At 36.7% G+C, this 21,410-nt stretch overlaps 1 protein-coding gene across 1 annotated transcript in view; it reads right to left on the bottom strand.

The window, feature by feature from the left end:
* GABRG3 (gamma-aminobutyric acid type A receptor subunit gamma3) overlaps positions 1-21,410 on the bottom strand; it is an 812,145-nt gene that overhangs the window by 145,057 nt on the left and 645,678 nt on the right. The window contains exon 6 of the mRNA XM_061159587.1: positions 436-573. Within this exon, the coding sequence (XP_061015570.1) occupies positions 436-573 (138 nt within the window). The remainder of the gene's footprint in view (positions 1-435; positions 574-21,410) is intronic.

Here is a 21,410-nt window from a genome sequence, read left to right as displayed (position 1 = left end):
GCTAGAAACTCAAACTCAAAGGACATTTCACATCAGCTTTTTGTTTATGTATTGTCTATAGTATCTCATGTTCACCATGTATGTGGAAAGTTGTAGACCTCTTACCATTTGTGAAATTGGTTTATATAAATCTGGTCAGTGATGAGAGGATTGATAGACATAATGCCAACATTGTCTCAACTTAAAAGTGTAAGGCAATTCTAATCACCCTTTCTCCATCGCAATTAAAACACTGAAAACTTTTGACCTTTAGATCAGCTGTTTTGCCTCAAATATCACTTACGAATCATGGCTGCCTGAGTATAATTAGCTAAAACACACACAGGAAAGAATTCTACACGAAAGGTATGCCTTAGGCATCAAGGGGAAAAGTCAGAGGTTTTTTTTTGTTTTGTTTTTTTTTTGAGAATTACACTTCTTTAAGTTATCTCTTACCTGCTGATGTTTGCACAATTTCCGTGGTGTTTCTGAGGCCCATGAAGTCAAACTGATAAAGCCGCCAGGATTTCTGATCTGCTGCCTCAACCGAATTTTTTCTCCATCTATAAATCATTTCTTCTTTGGGGTAGCCATCTAAAAATGCAAAACAAATATTAACACTTGAAGACATAGGATTGTAACACATTAAAGTCATAATTATAATTCTGATCACTTAATAGGAGTTGAAATTTTAGTCCATATTTAATCATTAACTTTTCTTCATATGCATAGAAACTCCAAAAATGAATGGGAAATGGCCACTTAACCCAGAAGATTTTTGCTGCAGATCTTCATGATCAACAAAAGGTGAACAGCCATAAGCCATGTCTGTGTGAACATAGAATATATCTCTCAATGTGGAGGGCTTGGTTGTAGTTGACATTCAAAGTATAGATCTGATCTAACTGCCTGGCTCACTCTCACCAGACCTTCTGAACTTTTCCAGAGCTTAGTCTGTCCAGATCTCAGGAAAGGAAAATTTACTTTTTTATTATAAACTTTATTATATATATAGCTTTTATTATTTATTACATATTTATATTTATGATTATTATTGAAGAGTAGTTGATGTACAATATTATATAATTTGTTGTTGTTGTTCAGTGGCCAAGTTGTGTCCAACTGCTTGCAACCCCATGGACCGCAGCATGCCAGGCTTCCCTGTCCATCACCAACTCCCAGAGCTTGCTCAAACTCATGTCTATCAAGTCAGTAATGCCATTCAACCATCTCATCCTCTGTCAAACCTTTTTCCTCCTGCTTTCAATCTTTCCCAGCATCAGGGTCTTTTCCAAGGAGTCAGTTCTTTACATCAGGTGGACAAATTATTGGAGTTTCTTTACATCAGGTGGACAAATTATTGGAGTTTCAGCTTCAGCATCAGTCCTTCCAATGAATATTTAGGACTGCTTTCCTTTAGGATGGACTGGTTGGATCTCCTTACAGTCCAAGACTCTCAAGAGTCTTCTCCAACACCACAGTTCAAAAGCATTAATTCTTCGGCGCTCAACATCCTTTATAGTCCAACTCTCACATCCATACATGACCACTGGAAAAACCATAGCTTTGACTAGACAGACTTTGGTTTGCAAAGTAGTGTCTCTGCTTTTTAATATGCTGTCTCAGTTGGTCATAGCTTTTCTTCCAAGGAGCAAGTGTCTTTTAATTTTGTGGCTGCAGTGACCTTGCTCTTGCTCCTCTTGCACCAAATGCATTCATTTTCTCACTGTTGAGAATAATGTTTGCCATGGATTTGTTGTATATGGTCTTCATTATGTTGAGGTATGTTCCTTCTATGCCTACTTTCTGGAGAGTCTTTATCATTAACCAGTGTTGAATTTTGTTAAAAGCTTTCTCTGCATCTGTTGAGAATAGCATATGCTTTTTGCCTTTCAATTTGTTAATATTGTCTATCACATTGGTTGATTTACATATACTGAAGACTCCTTGCATCACTGGGATAAAGCCCACTTGATCCTGATGTATGATCCTTTTAATGTGCTATTGGATTCTGTTTGGTAGAATTTTGTTGAGGATGTTTGCATCTATGTTTATGAGTGATATTGGCCTGTAATTTTCTTTATTGTGATATCTTTATCTGGTTTTGGCATCAGGGTAATGGTGGCCTCATAGAATGGGATTGAGAGTTTTCCATCTGCAATTTTCTGGAAGAGTTTGAGCAGGATAGGTGTTAACTCATCTCTAACTTTTAGAAGAATTCACCTGTGATGCCATCTAGCACTCGGCTTTTGTTTGTTGAAAGATTTTTTTATTACAGCTCTGATTTCTGTGCTTGTGATTAGCTTGCTGAGTTAAGTTGCTCAGTCATGTCTGACCCTTTGCAACCCCATGGACTGTAATATGCCAGGCTTCCCTGTCCATCACCAACTCCTGAAGCATACTCAAACTCATGTCCATCGAGTTGGTGATGCCATCTAAGCATCTCATCCTCTGTCATCCCCTTCTGCTCCTGCCTTCAATTTTCCCCAGCATCAGGGTCTTTTCCAATGAGTCAGTTATTTACATGAGGTCGCAAAAGTATTGGAGCTCCAGCTTCATTATCAGTCCTTCCAATGAATATTCAGAACTGATTTCTTTAGGATTGACAAGTTTGATCTCCTTGCAGTCCAAGGAACACTGACGAGTTTTCTCCAACACCACCACAGTTCAAAAACATCAGTTCTTCAGTGCTCAGCTTTCTTTATCGTCCAACTCTCACATCCATACATGACTACTGGAAAAATCATAGCTTTGACTAGTCAGACATTTGTCACAAAGTACTGTCTCTGCTTTTTATTATGCTGTCTAGACTGGCCATAGCTTTTCTTCCAAGGAGCATGCATCTTTTAATTTAGTGGCTATAGTCCCCATCTGCCATGATTTTGGATCCCAAGAGAATAAATTCTGTCTCTGTTTCCATTGGTTCCCCATCTATTTGCCATGAAGTGATGGGAATGGATGCCATGATCTTAGTTTTTTTAATGTTGAATTTTAAGACACCCTTTTCACTCTCCTCTTTGACTTTCATCAGGAGGCTCTTAAGTTTCTGTTCACTTTCTGCCATAAGGGTGATGTCACCTGCATATCTGAGGTAATTGATATTTCTCCCAGCAATCTTGATTCCAGCTTGTGCTTCATCCAGCCTGACATTTTGCATGATGTACTCTGCACATAAGTTAAATAAGGAGGATAATGATATACAGCCTTCAGTGGCTCAGTTGTGTCTGACTCTTTGTGACCCCATGGACTGCAAAAAAAAACAAAAAACAAAAAACTTTTTTTGTATAATTCTTCTGTTTATTCTCACCACCTCTTCTTAATATCTTCTGCTTCTGTTAGGTCCCTACCATTTCTGTGCTTTATTGTGCCTGTCTTTGCATGAAATGTTCTCTGGATATCTCTAATTTTCTTGAAGAGATCTCTAGTCTTTCCCATTCTATTGTTTTCCTCTATTTCTTTGCACTGATCACTAAGGAAGGCTTTCTTATATCTCCTTGCTAGTCTTTGGAACTCTGCATTCAAATCAGTATACTTTTCCTTTTCTCTTTTGCCTTTAACTTCTCTTCTTATCTCAGCTATTTGTAAGGCTTCCTCAGGCAACCATTTTGCCCTTTTGCATTTTTCTTGGGGATGGTCTTAATCACTGCCTTCTGTACAATTTCACAAATCTCTGTCCATAGCTTTTCAGGCACTCTATCAGATCTAATCCCTGGAATCTATTTGTCACCTCCATTGTATAATCATAAGGGATTTGACTTAGGTCATACCTGAATGGTCTAGTCGTTTTCCCTACTTTCTTCAATATAAGTCTGAATTTGGCAATAAGGAGTTCATGATCTGAGCCACAGTCAGCTCCTGTTCTTCTTTTTGCTGACTGTATAGAACTTTTCCATCTTCAGCTGCAAAGAATCTAATCAATCTGATTTTGGTATTGACCAAATTGGTGATGCCATGTGTAGAGTCATCTTTTGTGTTGTTGGAAGAGGGTGTTTGCTATGACCAGAGTGTTCTCTTGGCAAAACACTGTTATCCTTTGCCCTGCTTCATTTTGTACTCCAAGGCCAAACTTGCCCGTTACTCCAGGTATCTCTTCACTTTTGCATTCCAGTCCCCTATGATGAAAAGGACATCCTTTTTGGGTGTTAATTCTAGAAGGTCTTGTAGGTCTTCATGGAACCATTCAACTTCAGCTTCTTTGGCATTATTGCTTGATGCATAGACTTGGGTAACTCTGATATTGAGTGGTTTGCCTTGGAAATGAACAGAGATCATTCTGTCGTTTTTGACAATGCACCCAAGTACTGCATTTTGGACTCCTGCTGACTGTGAGGGTAATTCCATTTCTTCTAAAGGGTTCCTGTCTAAGTAGTAGATATAAAAGTCGCCTGAATTAAATTTGCCCATTCCAGTCCTTTTTAGTTCACTGATTCCTAAATAGTCAGTGTTCACTCTTGCTATCTCCTGTTTGACCACTTCCAATTTACCTTGATTCATGGACCTAACATTCCTGGTTCCTATGCATATTGTTCTTTACAGCATTGGACTTTACTTCCATCACCAGTCACATCCACAGCTGGGCGCTGTTTTGGCTTTGACTCCATCTCTTCATTCTTTTTGGAGTATTTCTCCACTCTTCTCCAGTAACACATTGGGCACCTAGGAACCTAGTGAGTTCATCTTTCAGTTTCATACCTTTTTGCTTTTTCATACTGTTCATGGTGCTCTGAGGCAAGAATGCTGAAGTGGTTTGCCATTCCCTTCTCCAGTGGACCATGTTTTGTCAAAACTCTCCACTTTGACCCAACCATCTTGGGTGGCCCTACGTGGCATGGCTCATAATTTCATTGAGTTAGACAAGGCTGTGGTCCATGTGATCAGTTTGATTAGTTTTCTGTGATTGTAGTTTTCATTCTGTCTGCCCTCTGATGGATAAGGATAAGAGGCTTATGGAAGCTTCCTGATGGGAGAGACTGACTTTGGGGCAAACTGGGTCTTGCTTTGATGGGTGTGGCCATGATCAGTAAATCTTTAATCCAATTTTGTGCTCCCTTCCTTTTTTTTGGCCTGAAGCCAAACTATGGTAAGGATACTGAAGCTAATGGTGACGTCCTTCATAAGGACTTGTTCAGGCATCCTTGTATTCAAGGATGTGTGCCTCTGACCCTGCAGCAGGCCACTCTCTATTCACGTCTCCACCGGAGACTCCTGGACACTCATCTGCAAGTCTGGCTCAGTCTCTGCAGAGGCACTGTTCCTTTCTCCTGGCTCCCGGTGCACACAGGTTTTGTTTGTGCCCTCCAAGAGTCTGTTTCACTAGTCCTGTGGAAGTTCTGTAATCAGATCCCCCTGGCCTCCAAGGTCAAAGGGGTTTTCAGTCCCTTTTGAGTACCATCTACAAAATTTAAGTTTTGCATGTTCATGTAAAATATGAAAGTCGTCTGTATCTTATGTTAGAGCTGTAAAAAGAAATTTGGAAAAAAAATGACAGTATGCTAAATTGCTTCATTTTCAAAAGTTCAGAGAACAACGTATGAACAAATGTACTCATTTTAAAAACTAATCACCCTAATGTGGGCCTGGAGAACAGAAAGAGACATGAATGAACTCACTGAGATGGGGAAAATATAGATTCTCTATCTTGTTTTCGGTGGTGATTATATGTATGTTACAAATGTGAAAATGTTTGCATTTTATAGCACCTAAATTATGATCTCAAAGGAAATTCAACTATGTTTTTAGGTCATGAACAGGGAAACATGGCCCACTAACTTTCATCTTACCAGATATTTCCAAATATAGCTCTCATTTCATCTTTTATCATCTAGAATCAATGTCTTATACTAAACCGATTTTGACCAAAACACACAAAAAACTCCAATATTAACTACATTTAATAATTAAGAGGCTATTTTTGCTAAGTTATTAACAAATGTTATGGTTTAATATGAAATGAAATTTCTGTTTAGGAGTTTTACAAATCTTTCAGAAGAATATTTTACTGATTTCTTTTGGAATTTCAAATACATCATATATAAACAGTCAGTTTGGAAAACAAGATATAATCTAAAGGACAATTCCAAGATACAGGCTTGGTATGTGGAAAAGTTAACTTTGTTATCTTACTCTACACTCTTTAGCAATGTGTGACTTTGACTACATATAGCTAGTATCTTCATCATGCCAGATTTCAAAATATTCAGTGAACTTATATAAACTTTAGGAAAGAATTTTGTAACATGAGCTTGTGAAATGTCAAACTAATCATAAAAAGAGCATATCCCATAAATCCAAATAGGTATGTCTGGAACTTCACACTCTATATGCCTGCCACTATTGACACCTCTGAAACATTCATTTCTTTCTGCTCTAAAAGTTTGGTTGAGTAATTTTGTGTTTGAGCCTTACTATCCCAGAAATTTTCACGGTCTTAATGCAAGTATATATATATATATGTATATATATAAGTATATGTGTGTGTGTGTATATGCATATATATATACATATACATATATATATATGTAAAGCTTTTAAAAATATTTTCCAAAATCAGGGTTGAATACTGTATCAATTCTGTAAAATACTGCTGAAAATCCTCTTATGAAAATGCATACCAAGAAGGAGTACAAGGCTGGTTTTTGTCACCCTGTTTATTTAACTTATACACAGAGGGCATCTTGAGAAATGCCATGCTGAATGAGTTACAAATTGGAATCAAGTTTGCTTGGGGAAATATCAACAACCTAAGATATGTGGATGATACATGGCAGGAAGTGAAGAGGAACTAAAGAACCTCATGACGAGGGTACAGGAGAAGAGTAAATAAGCCGGCTTAAAACTTAATATTAAAAATACTAAGATCATGGCATCCAGTCTCATCACTTCATGGCAAGTAAATGGGGAAAATGTGGAAACATTGACTGATTTCCTCTTCTTGGGTTCTAAAATCATTGTGGATGGTGACTGCAGCCTTGAAATTAGAAGATGATTGCTTCTTGGCAGGAAAGCTATGACAAACCTAGAGTGTGTTAAAAAGCAAAGACATCACTTTGCCAACAAAGTTCCATATTGTCAAGGCTATGGTCTTTCCAGTAGTCATGTACAAATGTGAGAGCTGAACCATAAAGAAGGCAGAGTACCAAAGAATTGATGCCTTCAAACTGTGGTGCTGGAGAAGACTCTTGAGATTCCCTTGGACAGCAAGAAGATCAAACCAGACACTCTTAAAGGAAATCAACCTTGAATATTCATTGGAAGTACTGATGTCAAAGCTGAAACTCCAATAATTTGGCTATCTGATGGAAACACCCAACTCATTGCAAAAGACCTTTATGCTGGGAAATATTGAAGGCAGAAGGAAAAAAGGGCAAAAGAGGATGCGATGATTGGATGGTATTGCTGATTAAATGGGCATGAATTTGAGTGAACTCTGGGAGATGGTGTGGGACAGGGAAGCCTGACGTGCTGAAGTCCAGGGGTCATAAAGGGTCAAACACAAGTTGGTGACTGAACAACAACAAATATTTTCTATGAAACATATTTAATTATCTATATTTAAATTAACCATACTCTTCTGAAGATGCATGCATAAACTTGAAAGAACAAAAGTAGTTGGAGTTTCAGAGGGCATGTGAATTTGGGAGGAAAATTTCAGTTATTTTCTTAGCCATTGGGTCCTCTTTCTATGCCTCTTCTTCCTATTAATTACAACCTTCACCACTTTCACCATCTTCTTCTTCTTTACCATAGTAATCATCACTATCACTATCACCACCACCATTAATATCATCATCATCATCATCACTACCACCATCATCATCATATTGCTATCTGTAATGAGGCACCAGGCAATATCTCAAGACTTTCAATATGCTAAGTCTCACAACAATCCTAGTGGCATAGGTAGTGCTGTCTCTGTTTTACAGATGAGAAAGTTGAAGGACAGAGATTCTGAGTCATGTACCTATGACAGAGCCAAAATAAAAACTTAGATTTTCTGACTTTAGGATCTCTATATGCTCACTTATTGCACTACACTGTAGTTGGTATCATGGAGATCTACACATAGAGGTTTTTCTAAAATCCTTAGAGGGGCACTGTAACTGTTTTTGAGTAATACTGAATGACTAGAGAGAGACTCCCATTCCCAATTGTTTCCTCTCTGTTGGCATTTTTCTTATATATTTGACATACTGAAATTGAAATTTTTATATTATTAATCTCATTAGTCACTTCTGTATTTATTTTGTATTTATGTTTAACCATTCCTTAAAGCATGACCAGATCAATACTTTCAAATATTAAATATAATCATTTAATAGTTTTATTATATATTTCAATTAATAGTCATTTTGATATTATTTTGGTCAAGGGTTTTCTACTTGATTGTCACATTTCTATGCAATCCATGTGTGTCTGTGCGTGAGTGTGTGATGCTAATATATCCTACATGATGTCAATGTATTTTTCCTTTTTCCTTTTCTTTTTATTGATTTTTTTTGGAGCTAGAATTAATATAAATTAACTTACCTTCTTTCCACAGCTGTTCCATCTTCTCATCACCCTTACAAATTTTAAAATACGTGTTTCACATAATTTTCAGGAGTTTTGTATTTAGTAGGAGAAATAAGGTAAAGATATCAACTATATCTTCTCAGAAACAAAAGTCTCCAATTCATAAGTGCTTTTAAAAGTGTATTATTTCATTTGAAAATATTTGAAAACTTTCTAGAGATATTTATGTTATTAAAATTTCCCTTCACTTATTTTTTATTGAGTTATAGTTGACTTACAATATTGTATTAATTTCAGGTGTACAACATTGTGACTCAAAATTTTTACAGATTATACTTAAAGTTATTGTATAATAATGGGTATGTTCTCTGTGCAGTACAATATATCCTCAGTTCAGTTCAGTTCAGTCATTCAGTCGTGTCCAACTCTTTGTGACCCCATGAATCGCAGCACGCCAGGCCTCCCTGTCTATCACCAACTCCCGGAATTTACCCAGACTCATGTCCATCGAGTCGGTGATGCCATCCAGCCATCTCATCTTCTGTCGTCCCCTTCTCCTCCTGCCCCCAGTCCCTCCCAGCATCAGGGTCTTTTCCAATGAGTCGACTCTTTGCATGAGGTGGCCAAAGTACTGGAGTTCCAGCTTCAGCATCAGTCCTCCCAATGAACACCCAGGACTGATCTCCTTTAGGATGGACTGGTTGGATCTCCATGCAGTCCAAGGGACTCTCAAGGGTCTTCTCTAATATATCCTAGAACCTCATTTATTTTATATATAATGGTCTGTTTCTCTTAATCCCATATACCTATCTTGTCCCTCCTCCCCACCCCCCCATTGGTAACTAGTACTTAGTTCTCAATATCTATGAGTCTTTTTTTGTTTGTTTGTTTTGTAAGTTCATTTGCTTTATTTTTTAGATTCTACATGTAACTTATAACATACCATGTTTGTCTTTCTCGCTGTCTGACATATTTCACTAAGCATGATACATATTGTTGCAACTTGCAAAATTTCACTCTTTTGTATGACTAAAATTCCATTGTGAGTGTGTATGTATACATATATGTGTGTGTGTGTGTATATATACATATATATATATATATATTATAATTTTCCTTATCCATTCATTTGCTCATGAAAACTTAGGTTACTTTCATATTTTGGCTATTGTGAATAAAGCTTTCACAAACATTAGGGTTCATGTATATTTTTGAATTAGAGTTTTCATTATCTTTGAATATAGTCCCAGGAGTGGAAATGCTGGATCATAGGAAACTATTTTTTAGTTTTTGAGTAAACTCCATAATCTTCTTTAAGTGGGTATACCAATTAATATTCTCACAAACAATGTACAAGTGATCCCTTTTCTCCCCACACTAGCCAACATTTGATATGTGTCTTCTATTTAATGATAGTCATCCTGATGTGTATGAGGTTTCTTACTGCAGTTTTGATTTGCACGTCTCTGATGATTAACTATGTTGAACATCTTCTCATGAGACTGTTGGCCATCTGTATAGCTTCTTTGGAAAAATGCCTATTCACGTCTATTGCCCTTTTAAAAAATCACACTGTTTGTTTTTTGACATTGTATGAGCTATTTATATTTTTGGGTATTAATCCCTTATCTCCCAAGTCATATCATTTAAAAATAAGTTCTCCCATTCAGTAGATTGTCTTTTCATTTGTTAATAGTTTCTTTTGCTGTACAAATCTTTATAGTTTTATTAGTTCCAGCTTGTTTATTTTTTGCTTTTGCTTTATTTGCCTTAGGGGATAGATTTGAAAAATATTGCTGCAATTTTTGTCAAAAAGTATCTTGCCTGTGTTCTCTCTTAGGAGTTTTATGATTTCCCATCTTGCATTTCCATCTTTATTCCATTTTGAGTTTATTTTTGTATGCGGTATGAAAAAATACTGTAACTTCATTTTTTCCAGGTACCTTTCCTGGTCTCCCAGCACTATTTATTGAAGAGACTATCTTCTCCAAAATATATTATTGCTGCTTTTGTTATTGATTAATTGATCATTGCCAGGAGCCATCATGGGAGATCCCACCCATGACGAGGTCATGAGGAAAAAACCTGACACGCAAGGCGTTCAGGATACAAGGGACGCTCCAGGTTGGCCTTGGCCTCTACCCTACCCTGTATCCTCCCCCCTCTTTTCTGCTGTTGTTCTTGTTTGCCCTGCTGCAGATTCTTGTGTTGCCTGCCAAGAGTTCTCCTGCTCCTCTTTCACTGAATAAAGACCAACTTAAAACCCTAATTAATAAATCTCCTGGATGTTGGTACCCTATGAAGGGGCCAGGGATGAAGGAAATGCTTCAAATCAAACACTTTTGCTGGCATTCTGGCTTGTTTAATAAATGTGTGCTCTCATTGCAAAAAATGCTCATGATTGTTCTAGACATCCTAAGCACAGTACGCTAACAAAAGAAACCATTAAGCATAGGCCCCTCCGCGGGGTGAGAAAAGCTCCACAAATATAATAGCCACAAATGTGCCTAATAGAAAATACTTTAGATAGAGATTAGCTGGTGACTTCTTGCAGGTAGTTAACTTTTAGACTAAGAGCCTGTTTTGTGCTTTATCTGCTGTTTTTGCAGTCCTTTGCATTTCTGTTCTGTAAAAATGTAATCCTATCTAGTTCCCATGGAGATGACACCTATTGGAAAGAAAATAGATTAACCACAAGAGAAACAGGGTTGGCTACTGAAGTTGCTTAAGTCACACCAGGTGCAAGCCATAAAATGTTAGCAGGCCTGAAGGCCAAATGATAAGAAAGACTCTTGTAAACGAGAAGTATGTGGGTGACATTCTGTTTCTGTTGAAGGTCAAGTTGCTGTAACGTTTTGAGATGACCTGTGTGTAAGCAATATGCACTTCCCCCAAAAGATGTTGTTAAGGGCATAAAGGGGCAGTGCAAAAATAAACTAAATAATAAAATTTAGACTTAGCTCCCGAGCTTTGTCTCACTGTGTCTCTCTCTTGCCAATGCCATTCATCCTGAGGGTACCCCTGGATCCTGCTGGGGCAAGGACCCCAGCAGATCATAAGTGCATGCGTGTATTTCTGGGGTCTCTATTCTGTTCCATTAATCTCTTTGTCAGTTTTTGTGCCAATACCATGCTGGTTTGATTACTGCAGCTTCATAATATAGTCTGCAGTCAGGGTCCATGATACCTCCAGCTCAATTCTAATTTCTCAAGAATGCTTTGGCTATCCAAGATCTTTCGCATTTCCATACAATTTTCAAAATGATTTCTTCCAGTTCTGTGAAAAATGCCATTGGTATTTTGATAGGAATTGCATTTAATCTGTAGATTACCTTGGATAGTATGGTCATATCAAAACATTAATTCTTTTATTCATTAACAGAGTTCATTTTCCACCTTCTTGTGTTATCTTCATTTTTTTTTTTTTTTTTACTAATGTCTCTAATGTCTCATAATTTTTGGAGTGTGTGTGTGTGCTCAGTCACTTCAGTCATGTCCAACTTTCTGTGGCCCTCTGGACTGTAGCCTGCCAGGCTTCTCTGTCCATGGGCTTCTCCAGGTAAGAATACTGGAGTGGGTTGCCATTCCCTACTCCAGAGGATCTTCCCTATCCAGAGATCAAACCCATGTCTCCTGCATTGCAGACAGATTCTTTATTCACTGCGCCACCTGGGAAACCAAATTTTTGGAGTGCAGATCATTTACTTCTTTAGTTAGGTCAATTCCTAGGTATCTTAATCTTTCTGATGCAATTGTCAGTGGGATTTCTTTTCAAACTTCTCTTTCTGAGAGTTCATTGTTAATGTACAGACATACAACAGATTTCTGCATATTAATTTTGTATCCTGCAACTTTACCAAATTCAGTGATAGTAGTAGTGTTTTGGTGCTGTATTTAGTATTTCTATGTATAGTATCATGTCATCTGCAAACAGTGATCGTTTCTGCAAACAGTGATAGTTTTACTTCTTTCTTTTGCATTTTTGTGCCTTTTATTTCTTTTGCTTGTCTGATTGTTATGGCTAGAACTTCCAACAGCATATTGTATAAAGTGGTGAGAGTAAGACTCCTTATCTTCTTCCTGATCTTAGAGAAAATGCTTTCAGGTTTTCACTGTTAAATATCATGTTTTAGCTGTGGGGTTATCATATATGGTTTTTATCTTTTGAGGTACATTTCTTCCATACCTTTTAAATCATAAATTAATGTTGAATTTTCTCAAAAGTTTTCCTTCATTTATTGAGATGATCACTTGCTAATGTGGTGTATCACATTAATTGATTTGTTGATAATGAACCATCATTGCATCCCTGGGATAAATCTCATTTGATCATGGTGTAGGGTCCTTTAAATGTATTGCTGGGTTTAGTTTGCTATTATTTTATTGAGGATTTTTACATCTATGTTCATCAGTGATAATGACCTATAATCTTCTTCTTCTTCTTTTTTTTTTGTATCATTTTCTGCTTTTGATTTCAGGGTGATGCTGGCCTCATATGTTAAGTTTGTGAGCTGTCCTTCCTCTGTAAATTTTTGTAAGTTTCAGAAGGATATGTGTTAACTCTTCTCTAAATATTTGGTAATATTGACCTGGAAATCCATGTGGTCCTGGACTTTTGTTTGTTGGGAGTTTTTAAATTACTGATTCAATCTCATTGGCTGGTCTGTTCACACTCCTTATTTCTTGCTGGTTCTTTCTTCAGAGATTGTAGAGTGTTAAGAATTTGTTAATTTCTTCTAGGTTAGAGTATAGTGATTTGGAATAGTCTCTTATGACCTTTGGTACTTCTGTGATGTTGGCTGTAACTTCTTTTTCATTTCTGATTTTATTGATCTTGGCCCTTTTTTCTCTTGATGAGTCTGGCTAAACGGTTTTTTATCCTCAATCTTTTCAAAGAGCCAACACGTAGCTTCATTAATCTTTTCTATTTTTGTAGTTTCTATTTTTTAATTTTTATGATTTCATACTTTCACTGACTTTGGGTTTTGCTTGTTCTTCTTTTTCTAGTTCCTTTTTATATTAGCTGAGTTGCGTATTTGAGATTTTTCTTTTTTTCCCTCAGGTAAACTTGTATCACTATAAAATCCCCTCTTAGAATTGCTTTTGCTGCATCCTGTAGGTTTTTGGTAGTTGTGGGTTTTTTGTTTGCTTTGGTGTTTTTTAAATTTATTCCATGATCCATTGGTTGCTTGGTACCATATTGTTCAGACTCCTCATCTTTGTACATCTTTGTGTTTGTTTCAGGTTTTGTTTCTTATGGTTGATTTCTAGTCTCATAGTAGCTTGAAAATATATGTATATATACATATATGCATATATAAACTCATTATAACAGGTATCATGACATTCAGAGTGACACAAATAGTGAAAAATAGACATTTTTATACCATTAAATCATATCAAATTATGGCATAAAATGTGGCACTATTTGTTGAAGTAGTAAGTGTTCATAAATTTTGACTTGTGAATTTGACAGAAATATAATACAGGCAAAAAATAATAATGATATTACTAGAATAAAAACAAAATGGACACACATGTTTATTGTCATGCTATTTTTAAACAACTTGAATGGTGGAAGCTATTATGCTCCATTCAAATTCTTGGTTACTTCAGAGTCATTAAAAAGTAGCACAAAATGCACTGCATTGGAAGGATGTCTGCAGCACTTTATAAAATGCAAGATCCAGGATGATACGTCGAGTATGAATTTGTCTGAGCAAAAAAGAACACAGCCTGTGCATGTGCATATATATGTATTTATGTTTTCCTGAGCAAACATAAATGTGTGGGACAAGTACAATGTGTACTCCCAACAGCTCAGCATTAAGCAAGGTTCTGGATGGCATGAGGAGTGTTGTAATGCTTTTTCTTTACTCGAGACAGTTTAAAAATTATTGAAGCATGCAACTTATCCTAAAATTCACCCCAAAATACTGTTTTTGTCTGTGTCTGCCTAATATGGAAAAGTAGAAACTAAAAATACGTCAAATGAAACAGTGCATTTGAGGAAATTGTGGGCAAAATATTAGCAATGGTAATTTTTTTAATTTTTAAAGTTATGATAATAACACCCAAATTTACCCAATAGTATTAATAGTATTCAAATACTCACACTTATTCAATACTATTATAATACCTAAATTTGCCCAAGTGCTAGTTCAGTTAGTAAGTTCAAATATTCTGGATATAGCTGCAACTCCAGAGGTATGGTCACTGGGTAATCATAATAATAGCACATGGTCTAATTCCACAGAATGGACCTATATTCAGTGATTTCTGACTTCTTGTGATTCAGCCAGTCATAATTACATTTCTCCCACTCCCCACAAATCAGAAACTGCCAGTCATAATTACATTTCTCTCACTCCCCATAAATCAGAAATAGCCAATAGAAAAACTCTGGGAAAAAAAAAAACAAACCCTCAAAAATAACCATGAAATCGCAAAGGACTTTCCAGAGAGCAATATTTAAATTATCATCATGACTTTTCAAACTTTACTATGCTAACTGTAATTTGTTTTCTAGTTTCTTTTTGGAGGATGACATCTTTCATTTGACAACACTTTTTGAAGGGGTTTTACCTTCCTTTTGGAAAGCTCCCACGTTGTCACCTGTGTCACACGACATAATCTGTCCTTGTCTCACAGCTCACATGTGCTCACATTGATGTTCCAGGGACTCACAGCAGATACGAGGATGTGAGACTGGGTCAAAAGGAGAGCAGCCACTACTGTATGGTGGCTGGCTCTGAAAGCATCTTTATTTCACTGGGAGAATGGCATTTTCTGAAAGAAAATAGTCCCCTTTCGTATTTCTATATTGATACATTTCCAATGGTCATCCCATATTACACCTAAAAATTCTTGAGACACAGAGTAAGGAACAAGTTCAGTTCAGTTCAGTTCAGTTCAGTAGCTCAGTCGTTTCCGACTCTGCGACCCCATGGGCTGTAGCCTACCAGGCTTCTCCATCCATGGGTTTTTCCAGGCAAGTATACTGGAGTGGGTTGCCATTTCCTTCTCCAGGGGGATCTTCCCAACCCAGGGATCGAATCTGGGTCTCCTGCATTGTAGGCACACGCTTTACCGTCTGAGCCACCACGGAAGTCTCATCTTGGTTATCTGGGTCATTAAGACCTATTTTTTTTTTTTCCAAATCTTCTGTGTATTCTTGCCACGTCTTCTTAATTTCATCTGTTTCTGTTAGTTCCTTGCTGTTTCTGTTCTTTATTGTATCTATCTTTGCATGAAATATTGCCTTGGTATCTACAGTTTTCTTGAAGAGATCTCTAGTCTTTCCCATTCTATTGTTTTCCTGTTTTTCTGCATTGTTCACTTAAGAAAGCGAACATGGTTTTTCTGCATTGTCCACTTATCTCCCCTTGCTTTTCTCTAGAACTCTGCATTCAGCTGAATATATCATTCTCTTTCTTCTTTGCCTTTTGCTGGTTTTCTGAGGATCCTTACAAATAGCTGAGAAAAAAAGATAAGTGAACCCACTACCGGGCATATACTTCAAAAAGACACACATACCACAATGTTCATAGCAGCACTATTATCAATAGCTAAAACATGGAAGCAACCTGTTCATAGAGGCCCATTGACAGATGAATGGATAAAGAAGTTGTCATACATATGTAAACAATGGAATATTACTTAGCCATGAAAAGGAACGCTTTGAGTCTGTTCAAATGAGGTGGGTAATCTTAGAGCTTGTTATGCAGAGTGAAGTAAGTTAAGCGAGAAAGAGGCAAATAAATATAGTATATCTACATATATATATACATATATGGCAGATATGTGTGTGTATATACATATATACATATGCATATACATATACACATATATATACATATACATATATATATATGCATATACACACACACACACACACACACACACACACACATATATATATATATATATATATGGCTTCTCTGGTCACTCAGATGGTAAAGGATCTGCCTGCTATGTGGAAGACCCAGGCTTTAGTGGGTCAGGAAGAGTACATCATGCAAAATGCCAGGCTGGATGAATCTCAAGCTGGAATTAAGACAGCCAGGAGAAATATTGTTAACCTCAGATACGCAGATGAAACTACCCTAATGGCAGAAAGTGAAGAGGAACTAAAGAGCCTCTTGATGAAGGTGAAAGAGGGGAGTGAAAAAGGTGGCTTAAAACTCAACATTCAAAAAACTAAGATCATGGCATCCAGTCCCATCACTTCATGTCAAATAGATGGAGAAACAATGGAAACAGTGACAAATTTTATTTTCTTGGGCTCCTAGATCACTATGAACAGTGACTGCAGCCACAATAAAAGACACTTGCTCCTTGGAAGGAAAGAGTGGGATGAACCAAGACAGTAGCCGGGACATATATACACTACCAAGTGTAAAATAGCCAGTGGGAAGTTGCTCTACTACACAGGGAGCCCAGCCTGGTACTCTGAGATGAAGCAGATGGGTGGGATGGGAGGAGAGGAGGAGTGCTCAAGAGGGTGGTGATATATGCATAACTATGTCTGATTTGTGTTTTGTATGGCAGAAACTAACATAACATTGTAAAGCAATTTTCCTCCAGTTAAAAAATAAATCTAAAACAAAACTAAAGAAGTTGTCATGCATATATACAGTAGAATATTACTCAGTCATAAAAAGGAATGAATGTGAATCAGTTGAACTGAGGTGGGTGAACCCAGAGCCTGTTACACAGACTGAAGACAGACTTACACTTACTTCTGAAGTAAGTCAGAAATGAAAAACAAATATTGTATATTAACACACACACACACATATATAGAATCTTGAAAAATGGTACTGATGAATCTATTTGCACGTAGCAATGGAGGCACAGGTGTAGAAAATGGACTTGTGAACACAGTGTAGTAAGGAGAGGATTGGACGAATTGAAAGAGTAACTACAGCCCATAGGGTCACAACGAGTCAGACAGGACTGAACGACTGACACATATATACACTGCTGCTGCTGCTAAGTCGCTTCAGTCGTGTCCGACCCTGTGCGACCCCTAGACAGTACTACCATGTGTAAAACAGATAGCTGGTGGCATTTTGCTGTAAAACACAGGGGACTCAGCCTTGTGCTCTGGGATGACCTAGAGGATGAGATGGGGATGGCGGGCTCAAGAGGGAGGGCATATAGGTATGTTTCCAGAAGAACCATGTTCTTGTTATTGCAAAAACTAGTACAACACTGTAAAGCAAATATCCTCCAATTAAAATTAAATTAAAAAAAGAAAGTGATATGGGAGAGGAAGTAAAAAAATACCTAAAGATAAATGAAAATGAAACTATGGTGATCTAAACCTATGGGATACAACAAAGGCAGTTCTAAGATGGAAGTTTATAGCAATACAACCTTACCTCAGTAAACAAGAAAAATCCCAAATAAACAACCTAAACTTATATCTAAAGCAACTAGAGAAAGAAGAATAAATGAAATCCAAAGTTAGCAGGATTAAGGAATTCATAATGATCAAAACAAAAATAAATGAAATAGAGACAAAGCAAACAATAGAAGGCCGCAAAACACACTGACTTTGCTTGGTATGAGGTTTCAGCCATCACCATGAATGGCATTTGGAAGAACTTTTTCCCGTTCATGATTTTCATGGATTTGAGAAGATAGAAGAGGAGTCCAAAGAGGTCATCAGCAACTTAGTGACTCAGTGAGAGGTTGGATCTTTCCATTGGATTATCCAGGCAAGAATACTGGAGTGGGTTGCCATTTCTTCCTCCAGGGCATTTTCCAGACCCAGGAATCCAACCCAAGTCTCCTGCATCTCCTGCACTGGTAGGCAGATTCTTTGCCACTGAGCCCCCAGGGAAACCTCCTACTAATACCATTACTTTTATGAATTAGGATTTCAACATATGAGTTTAGTGGGACACAAATATCCAGACCATAGCACAGCTTTAGCAAGTATAATGTGAATTTTATAATAATACAATGGGATTGCAAATCATTGATCCATATTAACTGCAATGGAAAACACTCTGACAGTTCCTCAACAGGTTTAACAGAGAGACCATATGACTCAACAATTTCAATCTTAGCTATATACCAAAGTGAGATGGAAACATGTCTATGCAAAATTTTATATATAAATTCTTATAGCTGTCTTGTTTGTGATAGGATAAAAACTGTGCTGGGAAATGTACATGAGCTGATAAATGGATTTTTAAAATGTGTTATATCTGTACAATGGAACATCATTTAGTAATGGAATGAAAGGCAGAAATGAAATACACATGGACAAATCCTGAAAACACACTAAGTAAAAGAAGCCAATCACAACAATATCATATATCAAGTGAATTCATTCATGTGAAATGTCCAGAAGAGGAAAATTTATAGAGACATAAATAGTACTCATTTTGTATTAATATTTGTTTCAAGAGTTGAGGGGTTGGGGTATTGGAGAGTACCTGCTAATAAACTGGGGTTTGGGGATGATTAAATTTTTCTAAAACTGATTGAGGAGATGGTTGCATAGCTCTGTGATGATGATAAGCATTATTGAATTACTCACATTAAAAGAGTGAGTCACATGGCACACAAATTATATCTAAATAAAGCTATTATAAATAAATAAATTATAAGATACATGTGGAAAAATATAATTGAAACTAAAAGATACAGCAGAAAATAAAAAAAGATCAATCTTAAATAATGAAACTATCACCCACCAATTAAAGCTTAGCTTATCTTTAATACATTTAAGAAGACATAATAAGAGTAACAGTTTTGGTAAAGTATTGGAAGTCATACACACAAAAAAATGATAGGACTAAGAAACATAAATTCAAAATTAACAACTCAGTGGATAGGTTCAATAGGTGACTGAATATGGTTGAATAATGCAATACTGAACTAGATCATGGCTCAGAAAAAGTTTCCAGAATTAATCATTGAGAACCAAAGGGTGATAGGACTAACACAGTAACGGGAGCAACACTGAATCTAACATGCGTGTATTTGGGATTCAAGAAAGAAAATACAAGTATGGGAAAGAAGCAATACTTGAAATAAGAAGGTTAAGAATTTTCTAACTCTACAGAAATGTTCAAAACCATAGATTAAAGAAGTTATAAAAGTAATATTGATAAATATGAAAGTCACATATAGATATATCATAACACAGCTGTTGAAAACAAATGACAAAGAGAAGGTCCCAAAATCAGTTAGAGAAAATTGAGAGGCTAACAGGCAGGAAGGCCAGGGGTCTCCAAACGGAGGAAAGAGGCTGCAAGTGCCAGACATTTTTATCTCTCTTAAGCGGCAGGAAAAAAAAAAACAGTGATATGTTTTTCCTTCTCTATACAAATTTAAAAGGAGGTTTCTCTTAAAATGCTATGTTGCCATGACACCTGGTTTCACCTGAAGCTAACTACTCTCAAACCTTGAGTTAACCAATACATTTCTTTTTCTTATGGAAATGTTGTCTTAAGCTATGTTAATGTATCCTAGACTCTTATCTTCAAGTTGGTTCCACCAAACCGCCTAATTTACTTACTCAGGTATTGTTCCCCTAATCTATGTAAACGAAACTATTTGCTGGTATTCTGCCCTTCTACAAGATTCAAGTCAAGCGTTTTATGGCCAGGGATGAATTATATGGTGCCATTCTAAATATTATGACATTCCTTTCTTTTCATTAACAGACTGTGAGTGACTATATAACATATAGCTAAAGACTAGGAGGGGGGTACTCTTTGCCCCCTTCTGATGCCTATGTCAGAAGCTTTCTCTATATCCTTTATACTTTAATAAAACTTTATTACACAAAAGCTCTGAGCGATCCAGCCTCGTCTCTGGCCCCGGATTGAATTCGTCTCCTCTGGAGGCCAAGAATCCCGCGTCTTATCATTCAGCAACAATCTTTCAAAATGATTCTTTCAAAGCAGCAGCAGCTAGATTGGCAATTGACTTCTTAACAGAAAAATGAAATCAAAACACAGTTGTTCCCCATCCTGAACCCCTCTCCCACCTCCCTCCCCATCCCATCCCTCTGGGTCATCCCAGTGCACCAGCCCCTAGCACTTGTCTCTTGCATCCAACATGTAAATGCATGGCTGATTCATGTCAATGTATGGCAAAAACCACTACAACATTGTAAAGTAATTAGCCTCCAACTAATAAAATAAAATAAAATTATTATGTTATATGAAAAATACAGTTGTATAAAATCTTCAAAGAGATGAAAGAAATTATCTTTAAACATAGAACTCTATGCCAAGCAAAGTATCCTACAAAAAATGAAGTAGAAGTACTTTAAGGCAAACAAAAACCAAGAAAATTTATCATCAGTGTATCCGAACCAAAATATTGCTGGCTAGACTGAAAGAAATTATCTTAGAGGGACACATTAAAATGAAGTAAGAAATGAAATCAGGAAAAAGGGTAAATATGTTGGTAACACTGACATAATAACAATGCACTATGGTAATTGCAATGTATACAGAATTAAAGTGTGCAAACACAATACCATATAAAGTGAAGAAGAGTAAATGACGTTAAAGTGTTCTAAAATCATTTCTGTTATCTGGAAATAATGAAAGCACACCAAATGTTATCAATTGTTTTTCCTCTTTGTGTTAAGAACTCTTAGGATTACACTCAAAAAATTATATATATATTTGTTAAGAGTGTAATAAGAGAGTATAGGGGGCTTCCCTCATAGCTCAGTCAGAGACCTGGGTTCATTTACTGGGTTGGGAAGATCCCCTGATTAAGGAAATGGCAACCCACTCCAGTATTGTTGTCTGGAGAAATCTATGGACAGAGGAGCTTAGCAGGCTACAGTCCAATAAGTTGTAAGAATCAGACATGACTTAGCGACTAAACCACCACCATATATATATATCACAGCAAAGTTAACTATAATTATGTTGTATA

Source organism: Dama dama, chromosome 13 (assembly GCF_033118175.1).
Source record: "Dama dama isolate Ldn47 chromosome 13, ASM3311817v1, whole genome shotgun sequence".
Lineage (NCBI taxonomy): Eukaryota > Metazoa > Chordata > Mammalia > Artiodactyla > Cervidae > Dama > Dama dama.
The sequence above is the reverse complement of the archived record's forward strand: the minus strand, read 5'-3'. Positions and strand labels throughout refer to the sequence as shown.